Source organism: Pelecanus crispus, chromosome 1 (assembly GCF_030463565.1).
Source record: "Pelecanus crispus isolate bPelCri1 chromosome 1, bPelCri1.pri, whole genome shotgun sequence".
In the NCBI taxonomy this organism is placed as follows: Eukaryota; Metazoa; Chordata; class Aves; order Pelecaniformes; family Pelecanidae; genus Pelecanus; species Pelecanus crispus.
In genome coordinates this window covers 203,325,457-203,340,489 of record NC_134643.1, presented here as the reverse complement: position 1 = coordinate 203,340,489, position 15,033 = coordinate 203,325,457, and the positions used below count along the sequence as shown (strand labels likewise).

General features: G+C 40.7%; 1 protein-coding gene across 2 annotated transcripts; it reads right to left on the bottom strand.

The window, feature by feature from the left end:
* Positions 1-2,127: 2,127 nt before the first annotated feature.
* On the bottom strand, positions 2,128-14,814 carry SLC46A3 (solute carrier family 46 member 3). Of its 2 annotated transcripts, none has more exons than XM_075707408.1 (6): positions 14,796-14,814; positions 14,345-14,558; positions 7,947-8,820; positions 7,471-7,554; positions 5,869-6,025; positions 2,128-3,897 (listed from the first exon to the last, which is right to left on the bottom strand). In XM_075707408.1, exons 2-6 carry the CDS (start codon positions 14,534-14,536, stop codon positions 3,810-3,812), a joined length of 1,395 nt encoding a protein of 464 aa, XP_075563523.1. In that variant the 5' UTR covers positions 14,537-14,558; positions 14,796-14,814; the 3' UTR covers positions 2,128-3,809. The 2 variants fall into 2 exon arrangements, with proteins under 2 accessions (XP_075563523.1, XP_075563530.1); XM_075707415.1 differs by lacking the exon at positions 14,796-14,814 and adding an exon at positions 14,654-14,670.
* Between the last annotated feature and the right edge of the window lie 219 nt (positions 14,815-15,033).

Sequence of the window (15,033 nt, the reverse complement as noted above, 5' to 3'; positions counted from 1 at the left end):
CGTGGAAGCGTAGACCTACTCACTATTTTGTTTTCCATAGTTATCTTGGTCTTTCTGTGAGCTGATATACTTTATTAAATATCAGAATGGGCTGCTATTTATAATTGAGAAGTTTCATGGCAGTTTTGTGTAAAGCAAAAGTAAACTGTCGTTATGAAGCATCATTGGGGTTCAGTAGGCTTTGTGTTGCTCTAGCCTCAGGCCAGAAAGGCTGATGGATTGCCTTGCCAGGTCTGGGACAAATTAAGGTACGGGCATGGGTTTTTAGGTCTGCCTTCCTACCAGCAGTGTTCCAGGAATAGGGGTGCAGAAAACAGGGAGCCACCCCATAATTGTACACAGTTGCTAGTACCTTGTAGCTCCCTGCCTCAGTGTATCTAGCTAGTTGGCCTTTCCTGGTGTTGGTTGAAAGATGGATGCTATTGTGTCTGAGCAAAACTACACTGAGACAAGTAATTTAGTAGTTTCTCGTTAGTGCAGCGAAGAGCAGGCACAGATTAGGAAGCTGGATGTAATTTCTAAGTAGTTTTGTTCAACTATTAGTATACTTTATTATAATCTTGGGTGAGAGCAAGCCGTATTCAGAGCAAGGAAGCTAATTTTAGGGGTTAGCCAGGCTGGAAAGAAAATGTTAATTGTAAAAGGCACGTGCAAGAATTTATGCTTTTAATAGAGTAATGGGAGTCAAACAGGGCTGAGGCAAAGAGCTTTTGAGATGCAAAGGAAGGGTTGCGCTTGCTCAGTGTGGCAGTGGGTTGGGCTGGGGGCCAGTCTTCCCGGCCCAGCCCCTTCTCCCTCTTTCATCCAAGCCTCATTCTGTGAGGCAGGCACTGCAAGTAGTGACCTGCGGAGGCAGGCCAAGCGAGGTGTGCTGGCAAGCGTAGCTGGGACAGACCCTGCCTTGGTCTCGCATGGGACCCAACCTGGGCAAGGGGAGGAACGCGCTTGCAGGTCCCCCAGTCTGACAGGTGCAACGCAAGTCCCCGTCCTGACTTCTGGCAGACAGCAGTTCTGTCCCTGCCTCCTCTTGGTGCTGATCTTCTGGGCAGCATCCTTTCCTCTCCTGAAGCACAGGAGGGAGGCAAATGCACATCTTCCTGCACTGCTGTTCGTTATGACCACAAAAAAATAGATGGCACCGTAGTGCTGCTGCTTCTGTTTACATACACATTCCTCCACCAGTCATCCTGTTGGACATTTGTCAAAAAACAATGCAAGAACTACAAATACAATGTAGAGTTTAAAAAACCAAACTTCATTATTAATTTCTGTCAAAATAATTTGCATTTATATACAAACAGAGGAACTACTATAAACTTGGAAGATTTTATTAAATCTGAAGCACATTAGTACCTGATTTCCTCAAATTGCATCATGCTAGGCACTTTAAAAAACACAGTTCATATCCTTCATATATTTTGACCTAAACTTACAGCCAGTTCTAAATGCTGTGTCTAGCAGAAATACTTTGCAAACAGCCAAGTGCTTTGTACAGCAAAATCAAACCATAACAAAGCCATTCCTGAAGTGTACGCATGGGTTCTCATTTGGGCCGACAGAATGCCACTGCAGAATGGGCTTGCTTTGCTGCTACCTTGCAAGCGCTACCAGAGGTGTGCATTGAAGAGGAAGTTCTTCATTTGCTTTGCTTTTTCAAGGCAGTTTTGTGTGAAACAGTTAATTTCATAAAGCCTTACATAACCGCATAATGAAGAGGCAAGGAAGACAATGTAATCTTTGTGCTGAAATACTTTACATCAGTGTTTTCTTAATCTCTCTACAAGCACTCATTATGTTTTGGACCCACTGATTATTGTAAACTCGGCTTGCTTCTCCAACAAGTTGGCAGCAACTTGGGCACCTCAAGGGAGGAGAGTTAAGCAGTTTTATTTACCAGCTAGTGTCTAAATGAGCTAGGAAAAGCTAATGGTCTTTAATTGCCAACATCAGCCTCGGCAGTTCAGGGCAGAAGTGTAAGAGCTGGCTGTAGTTATTGGCTGTGTAAATATTCATTCCCCCTGGTCCTGGATAAATGGCACTGTTTTCACCAGTGACGGGTAGGTAGTGGTCTCCTGGATAGTGTAACCTGTCCTTTACCTTATTTGAACCCTCTCATTTGAACTCTCCCAAACTTCTCTGTGATCACAATACACAGCTTGGAAACAATGCTGTCATTCAAACGAAAAGGATCTACAATAGTATCATCATGATGTGGTACTAATATTTTTTGGTGGAGTACCACTCAGAAGTTCTGCAGAAGTACTCTGTTCGCATGATGGATATTAGTGCCTGTGAGCAGATCATTGATTATACAGCACATGCTATGTCTGTCTTCGTTTTTATCTTATGCAGTGTGCATGTGAAGTCAGTTCCCATATCATAGTTGCTTTCCTAGAGTCTTCCTTCTGTGAATGTCAACCACTTTACATTATTTTGATTTCTCTACCTAATCTGTTTTGGGGGAAAAGAGTCACACACAGCCTACTTATACTTTCAGGGATCAGAACAGTACTGGCTCTCAAACTCTCTCTGAAAAACACACATGGGAGTGGTCCTTAACATGGTGTTATACACGTATGCTGTGTTGTGCATTCCAGAAGCTAATACTCTGGATACTTTCTACTTAAAGATGTCAAGCAAAAAGGTGAAGAGAAACTGATTCCTAGGTTTGGCGGTCTTACCAGTTTGCACTGTGGCCCTGGGCAAGTCACTTGGCCTCTCTGTTGATTTCCCTCTGCAACAGCGAGGATAATATCTATTACAGAAGGAGGTTCTTAATAGCATTTTAAAGTGCTTTGAAGATGAGAAATACTGTTCAAGTACTCATAAATTATGCTGCATTCATTGCAAGATAATTAGATGCATGATTCAGATTTGGTCACCTCATTTCAGGGTTGTTAAAATAATCAAAGATCCACTGAAGAGAAATGCTATTACAGCCTTTCACTAGAAGAAACATTTAAGCTAAGTACAGCAAACTTAACTAGAAAACAAGAAATATCTACGGGACAAAAAATAGAGGTGTCTCTATGCAGTCCCTAATATATGGAAAATGATAAAAATAAATGTGCAATATGGCCTCTGCAAAATGTAGGCATAGGCCTAACTTCACGCTCTGCAAGCTGGAAATTTTCTAAGTATGACAGTTCTGCGTGAAAATCCATTTTAAGAACTAAGTCACAGGCAAGGTCCACACATCATACGTTAAGCTTACACAAACGCTCCCTGCTAACTGCAGAGCAGTAAGTCTGCTTACAGCAGGTGCAAGTACGCCTCCAGTTTGGTTGCTTTCTCAAAAAAGTCTCTTTTAGTCTAGTAATTTTAGACAGATTTGGGGGCTTCACCATTAAGATGGGCTTTTTAAGATGTACACAGTGGACCACATTCTCAGCTGGCATGAGCTCCACCGGCTTGAGCAGAATTGCCAGCACCCTCTGAGTTGATAAGCTTATATCTGTCACCCCACTTAGAATGCTACAAGATGTATCACAATCCACAGCTGACATTCTCAAACTTGACAAAGGGTAAGTGGAAAGAGAGTATCATCCTACCTTATTTTTTTCTTAATGCTGAAAGCAGCACTGAAGTCTCCATTGCCAGCCTATTTGCATAGTTAAGTATAAGAGCTAGCTTTATTCAAGTGGTAAAAAGAGACTGGATAAAAAGTGCTACCAATTTAGTGCTTATGGCTGCAGGGCCACTTTGAGATCGCGTCTGCAAGTGTTGTGTTATCTCTGTGGTCTCTCTATGACATAATGGTCTCTGCCACTGCATGTCAGATTAGAAAACCCAGGTAGGTGAATCCTTGTTCAACTATCAGTGCTCTCTATGCTGGATACTTCTTCAGGTACAAGCAGAGCCAAGTCCTCCCCATTCCAGCTTGTACACAGAAGCCAGCTGTAAGACACAGATAAGACAGATATCTTTAGCTGACATAGTTAAGTATAGCATGCTGATTCAGCACCAACACACACATTCGATAGCTCTGTTACAGCCATCTTCTGTAGCACAAAGCTGTTGATGTATCTTAGTAAACAAAAGCAATGATGGTACTTGCCCTTATTATACAAGTTAGACAATATCATTACTGCTGTCTTTGACAAGTACTAAACTAGTATGCCTGAGTCATTACAGATTGGAACTAGAACTACCCTTTCTGCTCTCAAACAGTAACATTGCATGACACTCTCAAAATAAAGGTTTTAGAGAAAGGTTATTCAAAGGGTGGGGTATCTGAGACACTAATGACAGAAGTAAAAGAAAAATAACTTCCAAAAATTTATGGTGATGATGGAGTAAAGTCCTGATTGCAGGATGGACTATTGATGGTAAACATCTGTTGCCTTTTGCACAGAACAGAGTGCTTTCTTAACAGAAACTTTCTCTATCATACAGCACTGAACTGAACTAAAACTAATATTTAATAAACCAGAAGTACTTACTGGGCCTTTGTTAATATAACTGAATTCCTCACTTTTTTATTACTTTACTGAAAAGTATCCTCCACACTCAGCACAAGACCCCTTTGCTTCAATTCCTTCAGGTCTGAGACCCATCATTACCTTAGTCTTAAGTTACCATTAGTGCAGCTTCTCTGAATATCAGTGTAATACACTGTAGTCAGGCAGGCATAGACATGAAATTATGTGAGATGTTATAAATCTATAGCATTATCACTGCCTATTTAAAACTTAAAATGCATCTGATGTAGAGATAAAAGGTGACTGAGGTAAAGTCTAAGCATTAGGAAAACAGGTAGAAGTCTCCAGCAAGATTACCACCCTCTTAAGAAAACCAGCTTCTTTTCTCCCTGAATATAAATCTATCTAATGAAAAGTGATCCTTCGGTCATTTAGATCTATATTCCAGCATCATAAAAAGACATCATTTATATTGGAACGAATGTAAAGTGAACTTTGCTTTTGTGAATACTCATGATGAATAATGACCTTTCACTGTCAGTATTACTAGATGGTCACTAGATATGATTAGATGCAAATGCTATAGAGGCATATTTTTTTAAACATGTCTAGAGGTTTATCCATATGGGGCTTAAAGTTAGTGCAGGTCTTTTACAGATTTTGATGGCACTGGGTCACAAGGCACCCATGACCAAGGACTGGGACAGATAACTTCCCATTAAATTCACAGGGTGATTGGTAATGTTTAGAACCCTCATTAGCATCTAGAAGAGCTCAGACTGCAAAACTAAGCTCATGCCTTTCAAGTGATCTATTACTTTTGTTTTGTCAAAGGCTCTCCTCAGGGACACCTATAAAGGTCTCAACCCAAGGGAAGGCACACACATGGAGTCAAGGGTATAGCGTATCCCACTGGTAGTACGTTCAGGGTAGATTTCAGTTTGGTGGAATTAGGTGACAAGTTCACAGCACGGCGCTGAAGGGCGGCAGCTGGATCAAGGCCAGAGAGGGCCGATTATGGAAAAACTCCAGCAAGGTGTAGAGGAGTAGATGTTGAAGAGAGAAAAACCAGGAAACTACAGCTACCAGCGGCTGTGGAGCCACTTCTCTCAGAGACTGGTCACAAGCCTCACTGAGAGAAAGCAGCCCCCCATAGCCTGAGCTCCCTCTTTCCTATCTGATCCCCCAGGGAAGACACTGCCATGTCCCCTTGTTTCAGCTCTGCTCCACTCCTAGCAGCCCCCTGTGCCTTCCACAGGCATGCTAGATATACGCAGTTCCTGAACTGGGTGGAAGCTGGAGGGAAGGCTACACACAAAATAAGCCCAGCACACTAGAAAATACGGAAGTTTGAGAACCACTGCACTAAACCATTCAGCTTCAACTCATGTCAAAACAGAAATTCCCAATAAAAGCAGTCAGAAGCACCCTCCTGATACATACTTACCACAGGACAGCCAGTGGAATTAGACAAAGGCCTGCTGATAAGAGGAAGCTAAAGCCTGAAAACCACGCAACAGTAGCTGCATAGAGAGTATTAAAAACTGAAAGTGAAATACTGCCGGTCACAACTTCCAAACAGGCAATACAAGCAAACACAGCACCTGCCAAAAACAAATGGATGAATTATAAACAAAACAAAATAAACCCAAAACCCCTTCAAAGTACTGAAGTTTTAAAAGGTGTTCTGAAAGATCTATCATCTACAGTATTTTAGCAAGTATGCAAGTAACAAGCACCGGAGTCTCATATGTCTTTGCTATAAAAATGTCTTCTGTGGGGTTTCCTACAAAAGACTTGTTTTTTAAATGGGAAAAAAACCCCAAAACACCAAAACCCAAAAAACATTTTGCTGATGGAAACTATTTTTCTTTGCTACTATTCTGTCACCATACCTACTTTCTTGAATCTGCTTATCATATGAAGTTCAAACTGTTCATCCTCACCAACCATCCTTTGCCCCTTCCAATTCTCCTCTTGATTCTCACTCTTCCCTTTCTTATTTCTTCTTTCTCTAGTCTTCACCCTTATATACAGAAAAGGCTCTGATCCAACAAAGACTGCTGGTTCAGCACATAACCATCTCCTTCTCATTTTTGGAACGAAAGAAGCAATCTTTTTTGCTCTGAACTACCATTGGGGTGGCAGTCTATCAGTGTCTTGTTAAGCACATTTTCCAAAGCCGCATTCATATTCATGGGACCATAAACAAAATCACAATAGATAAGCAGAAAAGGATGACAAGAGGCAATCTGATTCCTGCATCAAACTACTCAAGTAGTCAAAGTCCTGAAGAATGCCAAGAAACTGCAAAAACAAAGGTGTATGTTTGCATAGTTATGTACAAAGAGATCTTTGTTTTAGTGTATTAAGATACGTCTTTTAAAAAACAAAGCCAAACAACTCAGGCAAATGCTTCTAGAAAGTATACGCTCCCCAAAACTTGGTTACAGCAAAATATGGGATACTAGAGCCACATTTTGAGGCCTGACATGCTTTTTTCTGTGTTCCATATGGAAAGCACTTTGGGAAGTAACATGCTATATCTTTTGGGACATGTTTAAGTAGCCACAGGCACCTGTGAAGCCGGGCACATAGCTCAGGATCCATGTCTTTAATTGTTTTCAAGCGCTTTGAAGGTTGACCACCTACTGCTTACCTTTCTAAATTATTAAGTGTGACACTGACAAATAACAGAAGTGTATCTTTCTTTGCATGTCAAAATCTTGTGAATATAGAAGTACTTGTGAAATCACATCTGTGTAAATCTTGAGCATTTCTCTGCTTCAAGTTCCCCATGATCTTTAATTTTAGAGCAGTATCTCCTTTGAAGGTTGAAACTTGCAGTAGTTTTTAAACACAATGTTGTTTACATTAAATTCAGAATCAGAAGTCATTCATATTGTGACACAGGGTCATGTTATATGGAACTTAAAAGAAAAGCAGTCTTAAAATACCAATACATATCTGTTTGTTTAAAGGCAATCTTGGTGCATCTCTGTTCTGAAATACCATATTATTGTATTGTTTAAAAACAAATTCTACTCACCCTGTTCACCAGTGAGAACCACTTTTGACAGCATGGATCGGAGAACAGGAATAGGCATAAAGCAGAACAAAGATGGCACTCTTACTGTAAAGCAATGAATCAGTCATGAGACATTGAAATAACAAAACCCCAGGATTTTACAAATATGTTGCAAATGAATTAGGCACATACTTTTGAATGCTCAGTTCCCCAAATAGTTAAAGACACGGAGACACAGTTATCCAAGTGCAGAGAAATTAATAAATCCAATATGCCTGTACTGCACTAAAACCAAATCATAACCAAGTAATTCCATTCACTCTCCACACACTTCATCTTTTAAATAAATCCTAAATCAGTCCGACCCAGCCTTGAATATTTTACCTCTCTATGACCCTTTTGAGACAGTATGTCCAATATCTACCAACTACACTCACTACAGATAACACAGCAGTATTTTCATATATATTGTTGACCATGACTGATTCTGAACTCACCTAAAAACATGAGCAGGGTAGTTTTGGCAAAGGCAGCCATGACCATTCCTCCAATGTAAGAAAATATCCCAATAAAGACAATATAAATGTCTTTGAGACATTTAGAAAATAAGTAAACTCCTAAAAAACTGGTGAGAGAGACAGAAGTGAACGCAGCTGCTCCATATCCAATGTATACTTCATTCCAGCAGAGTGGCTCATCTAGTTCATACAGTGTAAAAAGCGAACTCCCACCAACCATAGTAAACAAGTAAGTCATAAATGTAAAAAGTAACACAGTTATTAAAATTCTCTTTTTATAAGGGGCAGTTTTAAAAAGCATGTACACTCCAGAAAATGTCTCTTTAAGGAGGTCTTTACAAGATACTGGTGCCTGGTGCTGGAATTCAGATACACTTACTGTATCTTCCAGAAAAAATATAATATAGATAATATTAACGACATGAAGGAGAGATGATGTCACAAATGTCCATGTAAAGCCTATTCCTCTTAGAAAGTAGCCAGATGACAGTCCTGCCAATCCAGATACAACTCCAAAAATCAAATCCACCACGGCTATTCGTGTTGTCTTCTGCTTCTCATCGTGACACACGTCTGCTATAAAAGCAAAGCCTCCTCCAAGGAAAGTTGCCATACTCCCAAACAGTCCAGAAACAAATGCAACCGCAAATAGGATAGAGAGTGACAAGGAAAAATATGATATTGCAGTGAGGCAAATATTAGCAATCAAAGCTCCCATTGATGGTAAAACTAAAGACCTCTTGCGTCCTTGGCGATCCCCATTAGCTACAATGACAAAGGCAACTATAAGGCTGGGAACTGCCCCAGTTAAGTCCAACTCCATATTAAAAATAGAGGCTTTTTCTTGAACTTCCTGCAAAGAGAAAACAAAAATAATTGTAAATATTATAATACATTGTAAAAAAAAAATCTATAATAATATTACACCCACATAATGATTAGCATGCAATATAATGAATGAGTACATGTTTATATGTTATAAATTATATTATTATAAAACTTAATACATACAATATAATTCTGTAAGATTATGACATTATAATTTATTATGCTATAATAAAATACAGTACATTACTGTATTTATAAGAATGCATTATATTACAGTAATAAAAAGGTAATAAAAAGGAATTTCATATTCAAAGACTCCTGTTTTTGTAATTTTACCTTCAGTATTCCTCAAACATCCCTTGTTATATTTTAAGCCAGGACTTATTTCTTAAGACACAGTCTTACTAGTACTCTTGACAGAGAAGGTTCAATGGAGACAAGAGAACAATTCTTTTGAACATGCATTTACAAGAGCTGGTGCTTATACTGTAAGTACCTCCTCCACTACAGTGTATGGCAAAAGGACACCGGGCCTATTTTCGTCTCTCAGAAATCAGTAGTAAAACAGTCATTGATTGAGGAACACATCCCATGCTCCCTACTCACAGGAGATTATTTTTCTTCCTAAATAATCCTACTGTGAGGGTTACAAAGAAACAATTCACTGACTAGCACATTGTGCAAGTAAAAAGATCAGGATTTGCTCTGACATCCCAGTGTACAATGTTAATAATAATAACAACAACAATAACAACCACAAACTTGAAACACTGCATTAAAAATTATACTGACTCACAGGTATGTGAATTAACTCATTTTTAAAACATTGGAAAGCTCTGAGTTCAGAAACTGTGCAAATTAGTGATCTCTCTATAGATATGCTACAGCAGGTATTCACATAGGGAACAGCAGCTAACACTATGACAATAAACTGTGAACACCCATTATGGGAAAAATTTCTGAGTTCTTTTTAACAGAAGTACAAAAATCAAATGTAGCTGAAAAACAAACAGTTAACAGAACATGAATGGCAGTAGAAAAAAGAACTAAAGAAAAGTCAATCAAAAAAAAAAGACTATCTTGTCAGGAAGCCAGCTGGTAAATGACGCTCAGCAAGCTAATTCAGATCTTGATTTTAATGCATTGATGCAGGCTAGACAGACAGCAGCCACAGCAGCCCCTTCATAGACAACCACCTGATCAGACAGAAGAGCAGCAGGGAAAAAGGAAGTAACTTCATTTGCACAAACCCTTTACACTTGATAAGCTAAACTTTCAGATGCAGAGAGTAAAGTCACTCCGAAAGTTTTCTTCAAGTTTTCTGAGGTATCACACTGACTTGGGCAGGGGTTGCACTCTTCAATCAGTTGCAGGTACAGCTGTGTAAGCCTTCCCAAGCCATTCTCAGCCTGTATTCAAGCCATCGATATTCCACATTTCAGGTGTTTCCTCTGTAGCTAACATAATCCCCACTGAGTAGCACCCAAAAAATGAGAAAACCCAAGAATTTCCAGGAATGTACTTTGGGCAATTTTAAAAGCTGCTGAATGCTCTATAAATTCATATTTGTATTTACAGGCAAAGACCACAAGTTTCTAGTTCAATGTCTTTTGTTCACAAGATACCAGATTTTATTGCAAAAGGAAAATTCAACTGATCCTGAGGCCCTCAAGGAAAGGCCTGAAGACCCCCAGCACTCTGGAGTCTTTACTCTGGAGTCTTTACTCTCTTCCCTTTACTCTCTTTCCCTTTTGAAAGTGTTCAAAAAACGGGTAGCTGTGGCACTTCGGGACATGGTTTAGTCTAGTCTACCCTTGATTGGTTTAGAGTAGACTTGGTAGTGTAGGTTAATGGTTGGACTGGATGATCTTAAAGGTCTTTTCCAACCTAAACGATTCTATGATTCTATGATGTCCTGTCCACTGGCCAGCACCTGTAGTCACACTGGAAGGGCCAAAACCATGAAGACTGAAAAAACCGAGATGGAAAATGATATTCTGATCTTTAACCCCTTCCTTGCTGACAAAGAGAACTCTATGCAGTTGCAGGCATTGCTTCTTTACTAGGATCATCAGGTTCAAAGACATGAGTGGCAAAGAAATCCTAACACATTAGAAACAAAACTAGATATTATTATATACCATCTCAACCCACATTAACCATACAATACAAATATTATTGTAAAACCATAATGAAGTGTTAAACTGGAGGAATAAAACAACAAAGACTTGGGTTTCATTGTTTTGGAAGTAGATGTGCAACATCAAGAACATGGCTACACATCCAGATACCACAAATGACCATAACCTTGCAGACATAAATGACTTGTTGTCTACTGATGAGAAGACTAAAAGACAAAAGCACAGAAAAAACTCCATTTAGCATGTAAAGCGCTCAACTGCCCACTTCATGTTTTTATAAAATCAATGGAAAGGAATACAGAAAACAATAGGTCAAACCCGCAGCTGCTTTAAAATCATGTAACTCTATTAAAATCAATGGACTACATAAATTTGAAGAGAAAGGTCTAGTTTTTTAATCTGCAAATTCATTCTACTCTGAAAAAAAGCTCATGGTGGACAGAAATAGTTCTTAAAATCACAGATTTCAAAATTAAAAGAATGAAAATGAAGAAACAATTCACTTATATAAGGATTAAATTGAGAGAGAAGTGTAGTGCCTGAGGTTGAACAATGTACAGGGCATGCTAAACTGACAGGCTCATAAAATTAAAAAATATTACTGAGTAGCAAAGGAAAATGCTTGGATTGGATAATAAATAAAGTGGATGATAAATCATGTTTAATGATTAATAATACAGCTCTTTCTGAGCTAAAAAAAAAAAAAAAAAAGATGATCCAAGCCAGTGATGGGCATGCTTCAGCTTTCATTCAAATTACATTTGAACTCATTTTATTATAAAATTACTAATTTCCTTCTAATTGTAAGTAATAATTAATCTAAAATCTGCAAAGACTATCCATTTTGAACTATATTCTACTTTTTTGCAGGCTCCAAGTGATTTTTGTCTTCAATTTCCTTTTACATTTTGCTCTGAAGTAGGTGAGATTAGTAAAAAGCTTCTCCATCCTCAGAACAGAAGGACTTATACTAAATTAACTATTAAGGGAGGTGTTCTTCTAAAAGTTAATGCCAAACAGGGCCTGTTGGGAACACTCCCGACAGCAAAATTTACAGTTTCTGTAAACATAAGTCAGTTAGGATAGCCTTGGAAAATCCAGAACACCTACTTCACATATGCTCAGCAAAGGGCTGGGAACTGTTTGACTGGATCTACTCTTTTCCCCATACATAAAATTATTACTCAGCAGAGAAACCGGGTTCCACTGAAATTAATAGGTGGTTTGAGCATTTTACATTCTTATACTATGGTAACAAGCGTGGTATCAAAATGCAGGTGAGACGTCCAGACAAGAGTATGATTGTTCAAAAACTCATGCCCTGCTGGCAATCATTGAAATGGAGGGAATAGAATTTTTGCAGGAAAGCAAAACAAGGAAGTTCTATTGGCCACTATTCAACTACCGTCTTGAAGGATTTGCGTTCTCAAATATCAAGTTAATTATACTTTGTATCCTTTACACCAAAAACCCCTGTAATGTGTGAATTCACCACCACATCAGAGATGCTATCTAAACTTCAGCTGAAATTAAGCACTCCGCTTCAGTGGTTTGCAAAAAGAAATATGAAGTCGTCTTGTATCCTGAGCATAGGTGATTGCAATTTGAAAATCACATTGAATTTGAGGGGTTTCTAGCAGATGTGAAGTGCAGAAATGTTTGTGAAATGTAGGGTTCTTGATGGGCTCTGCAATTAGAACTCTATGTACCACATATGGTTTTCTTAGAGTTGCCCCTTCTATTGGCACATGACACCATATGACAAAATGCCCACACACAGCACCAAACGGGGAGCTAATACTAAAGAAAACACTTTGGGGGGGTAACTTAAGTACTCAGACAATAATTGGTTATTATCTCCAAATTAATTCCAATGGGTAGTATACATTACCTTCCTCCGCTGATGGGTCAGCCCAGAAAGCGCTCTGGACTACAATTCTATTGACCTCTTTACTTTCACATTCTTTCTACTAAGACCAGCTTCTGTCACAGGAGGAATAACCTACTCCACGCTAACAATCCTGAATTATTTCTTTGATCATCTTCAATGGAAGCACGTACCATTAAAAAAAATCTTTTATATATGACAAATGAAGTAGATAAGCTCAGGTGTTCAGTCTTGTGCATACACAGCACATCAGAGATTCAAATCTGGGATGAGAGCGAAAATTTTCAGGTGCCACCCTTTCAGCAGTATAGGTGAATGCCAGCTAACTGTTTCCATAACTCCATCTTCTGTGTAATTTACAGCCCGAGTCATCTACTTTTCTGACTACAGTGGTTTCATGTTCCACTTAATCCAACCTAACTGCCAGTTGTTTGTTGCCAAGCATGGTTCTGTTGTACCTCTTCTGCAAATGTGTTCCCTCTGCCATCCCCATGTTAGATACAGCAATCATGCGGCCAGAGCGTGTCAGAGCAGTGTACTGCTTCGGAAAACAACAACGCTCAAAAAACAACAAACTCAAAAAAAGAGACGAGGTTTCTGTTGAATCAGTGCCCATATCAAATCCAAACCGTAGCCTGTTAACTGTGGAATTGCAGGATACAACACACAGGGGGGAACAATGAAAGCAGGGGGGAGAGGGGAAAGGAAACTGGAATATGATCATCTCTTCTGCTGGCAGCCCACAGTTAGTTCTGCTTAAGTGTAGCATTAAAACTGCACTGGAAGTGCAAGGGAAGAGGTTCCAGTCAAAAACTAGCTACCCAGCACGCTGAACTATGAAAAAGTGCCAAAAATGTAATCGACCATGGGATGCTGTCATCTTGCCATCTTTATATTTCAACAAGGCAGACTAGCACTGCTATGAATGATAAATCCTCAATTATGTTCGATTGTGCAAAGATCAGTTAAATAATTTTTCACATTTTAAAACCACAAAAATTTTCACCTTAACCCCCCCTCATTCTTCTTACTTTTAATTCCTCTGAAACAAATGTATTCCAGGTTAGATCTTATTCCTGAAAACTACAGGACGTTTGCTAAAGTTTAGATAGTTACACTGGAAGTCACAGAGACAACTGATGGCTCATAAACACATGCCCAGCTCCTTCTGGAAGGAGGAGCCTTCAGTGGAACCCGCTGTAACGTCAGGCCAATGCCAATTCGGGCCAAATCCTCTGAGGTGATTTTCAACTCTTGTTAAAATACGAATTTACCTCAGCATCTTCCTGGAGACAAATCTTTGTCTTTAAAGCACTACACCTACCTACAGTGCAAGACAAGAGCAATGAGACAGTAAAGTGGCAGCAGTTTACAAAACTACCTGTTCTATATATTAAAAATAACCTGTTCTATATATAAAAGGTTAAGTAAGGTTATGTAAAAGCAGGTTACGTTGAGACAGCACCTAATGGCTGCAAGTTTATTTACAACTGTGGGGGTTTTTTTTTGTCCCCTCTTACCTTCTGCTTGATGTAAGCCGGGCTACTTTTATTCTGTTCACAGTAACTGGCATTGCTGCCGCTTACGAAAGTGGAGTTGTACTCTTCCTCCCACAGCCGCCGGTAGATGAACTGCTGCACCAGCGGGCTTGTCAAGGAAGCCGCAAACATGTAGATGAAAATGACGGGCTCCACGCACAAAACCTTCCTCATCGCTGGGTTTGGCGTCCAAACCCTGTGTGCCAGAAAGCAAAACGCAATTACTCACGGCGTGACGGGAGAACAGCCGACCTGCCGGCACGGCCCGCCCTGGCTGCCGACGGCCCCCACCTGCCCCGCAGACCCCATCGGCGGGCCCGCCCCGAGCGCGCCCGCCCCGCCGGCACTGCCGTGCCCCCCCCGCCGCCGCCGCCGCCTCGGCCGGGCCGTGCCCCGCGGAGGGTGCCCCCGCCCGCCCTCCTCCGCCCCGCACCGGCCGCCGGCGGAGGTCACGCAGTGCCGGCGCTGCGCGACAGCGGGAGGCGGGCCGAGGAGGACAGCCGCGTCCCTCGGCGCAGCAGCGGCGTCCGCCCCCCCCCCCCCCACCTCCGCCGGCCCGGCGCCGCCCCCGCCGCGGGCCGCGGCCGCCGAGAGGGCGAAGCCGGCAGCCGCCATCTCGCCCCGGTGTCGGCGGCGGCTGCTCGGTGTCCCTCAGCCCCCCGCGGCCTGCG

Coding starts and splice junctions, on each gene's coding strand:
- SLC46A3 (XM_075707408.1), bottom strand. CDS start 14,536: ATGAGGAAGGTTTTGTGCGTGGAGCCCGTCATTTTCATCTACATGTTT. Junction 7,555..7,946: donor TACCCTGCTCATGTTTTTAG/GTGAGTTCAGAA, acceptor ATTGCTTTACAG/TAAGAGTGCCATCTTTGTTC. Junction 6,026..7,470: donor GGTTCTCACTGGTGAACAGG/GTGAGTAGAATT, acceptor TGTTTTTGGCAG/GTGCTGTGTTTGCTTGTATT.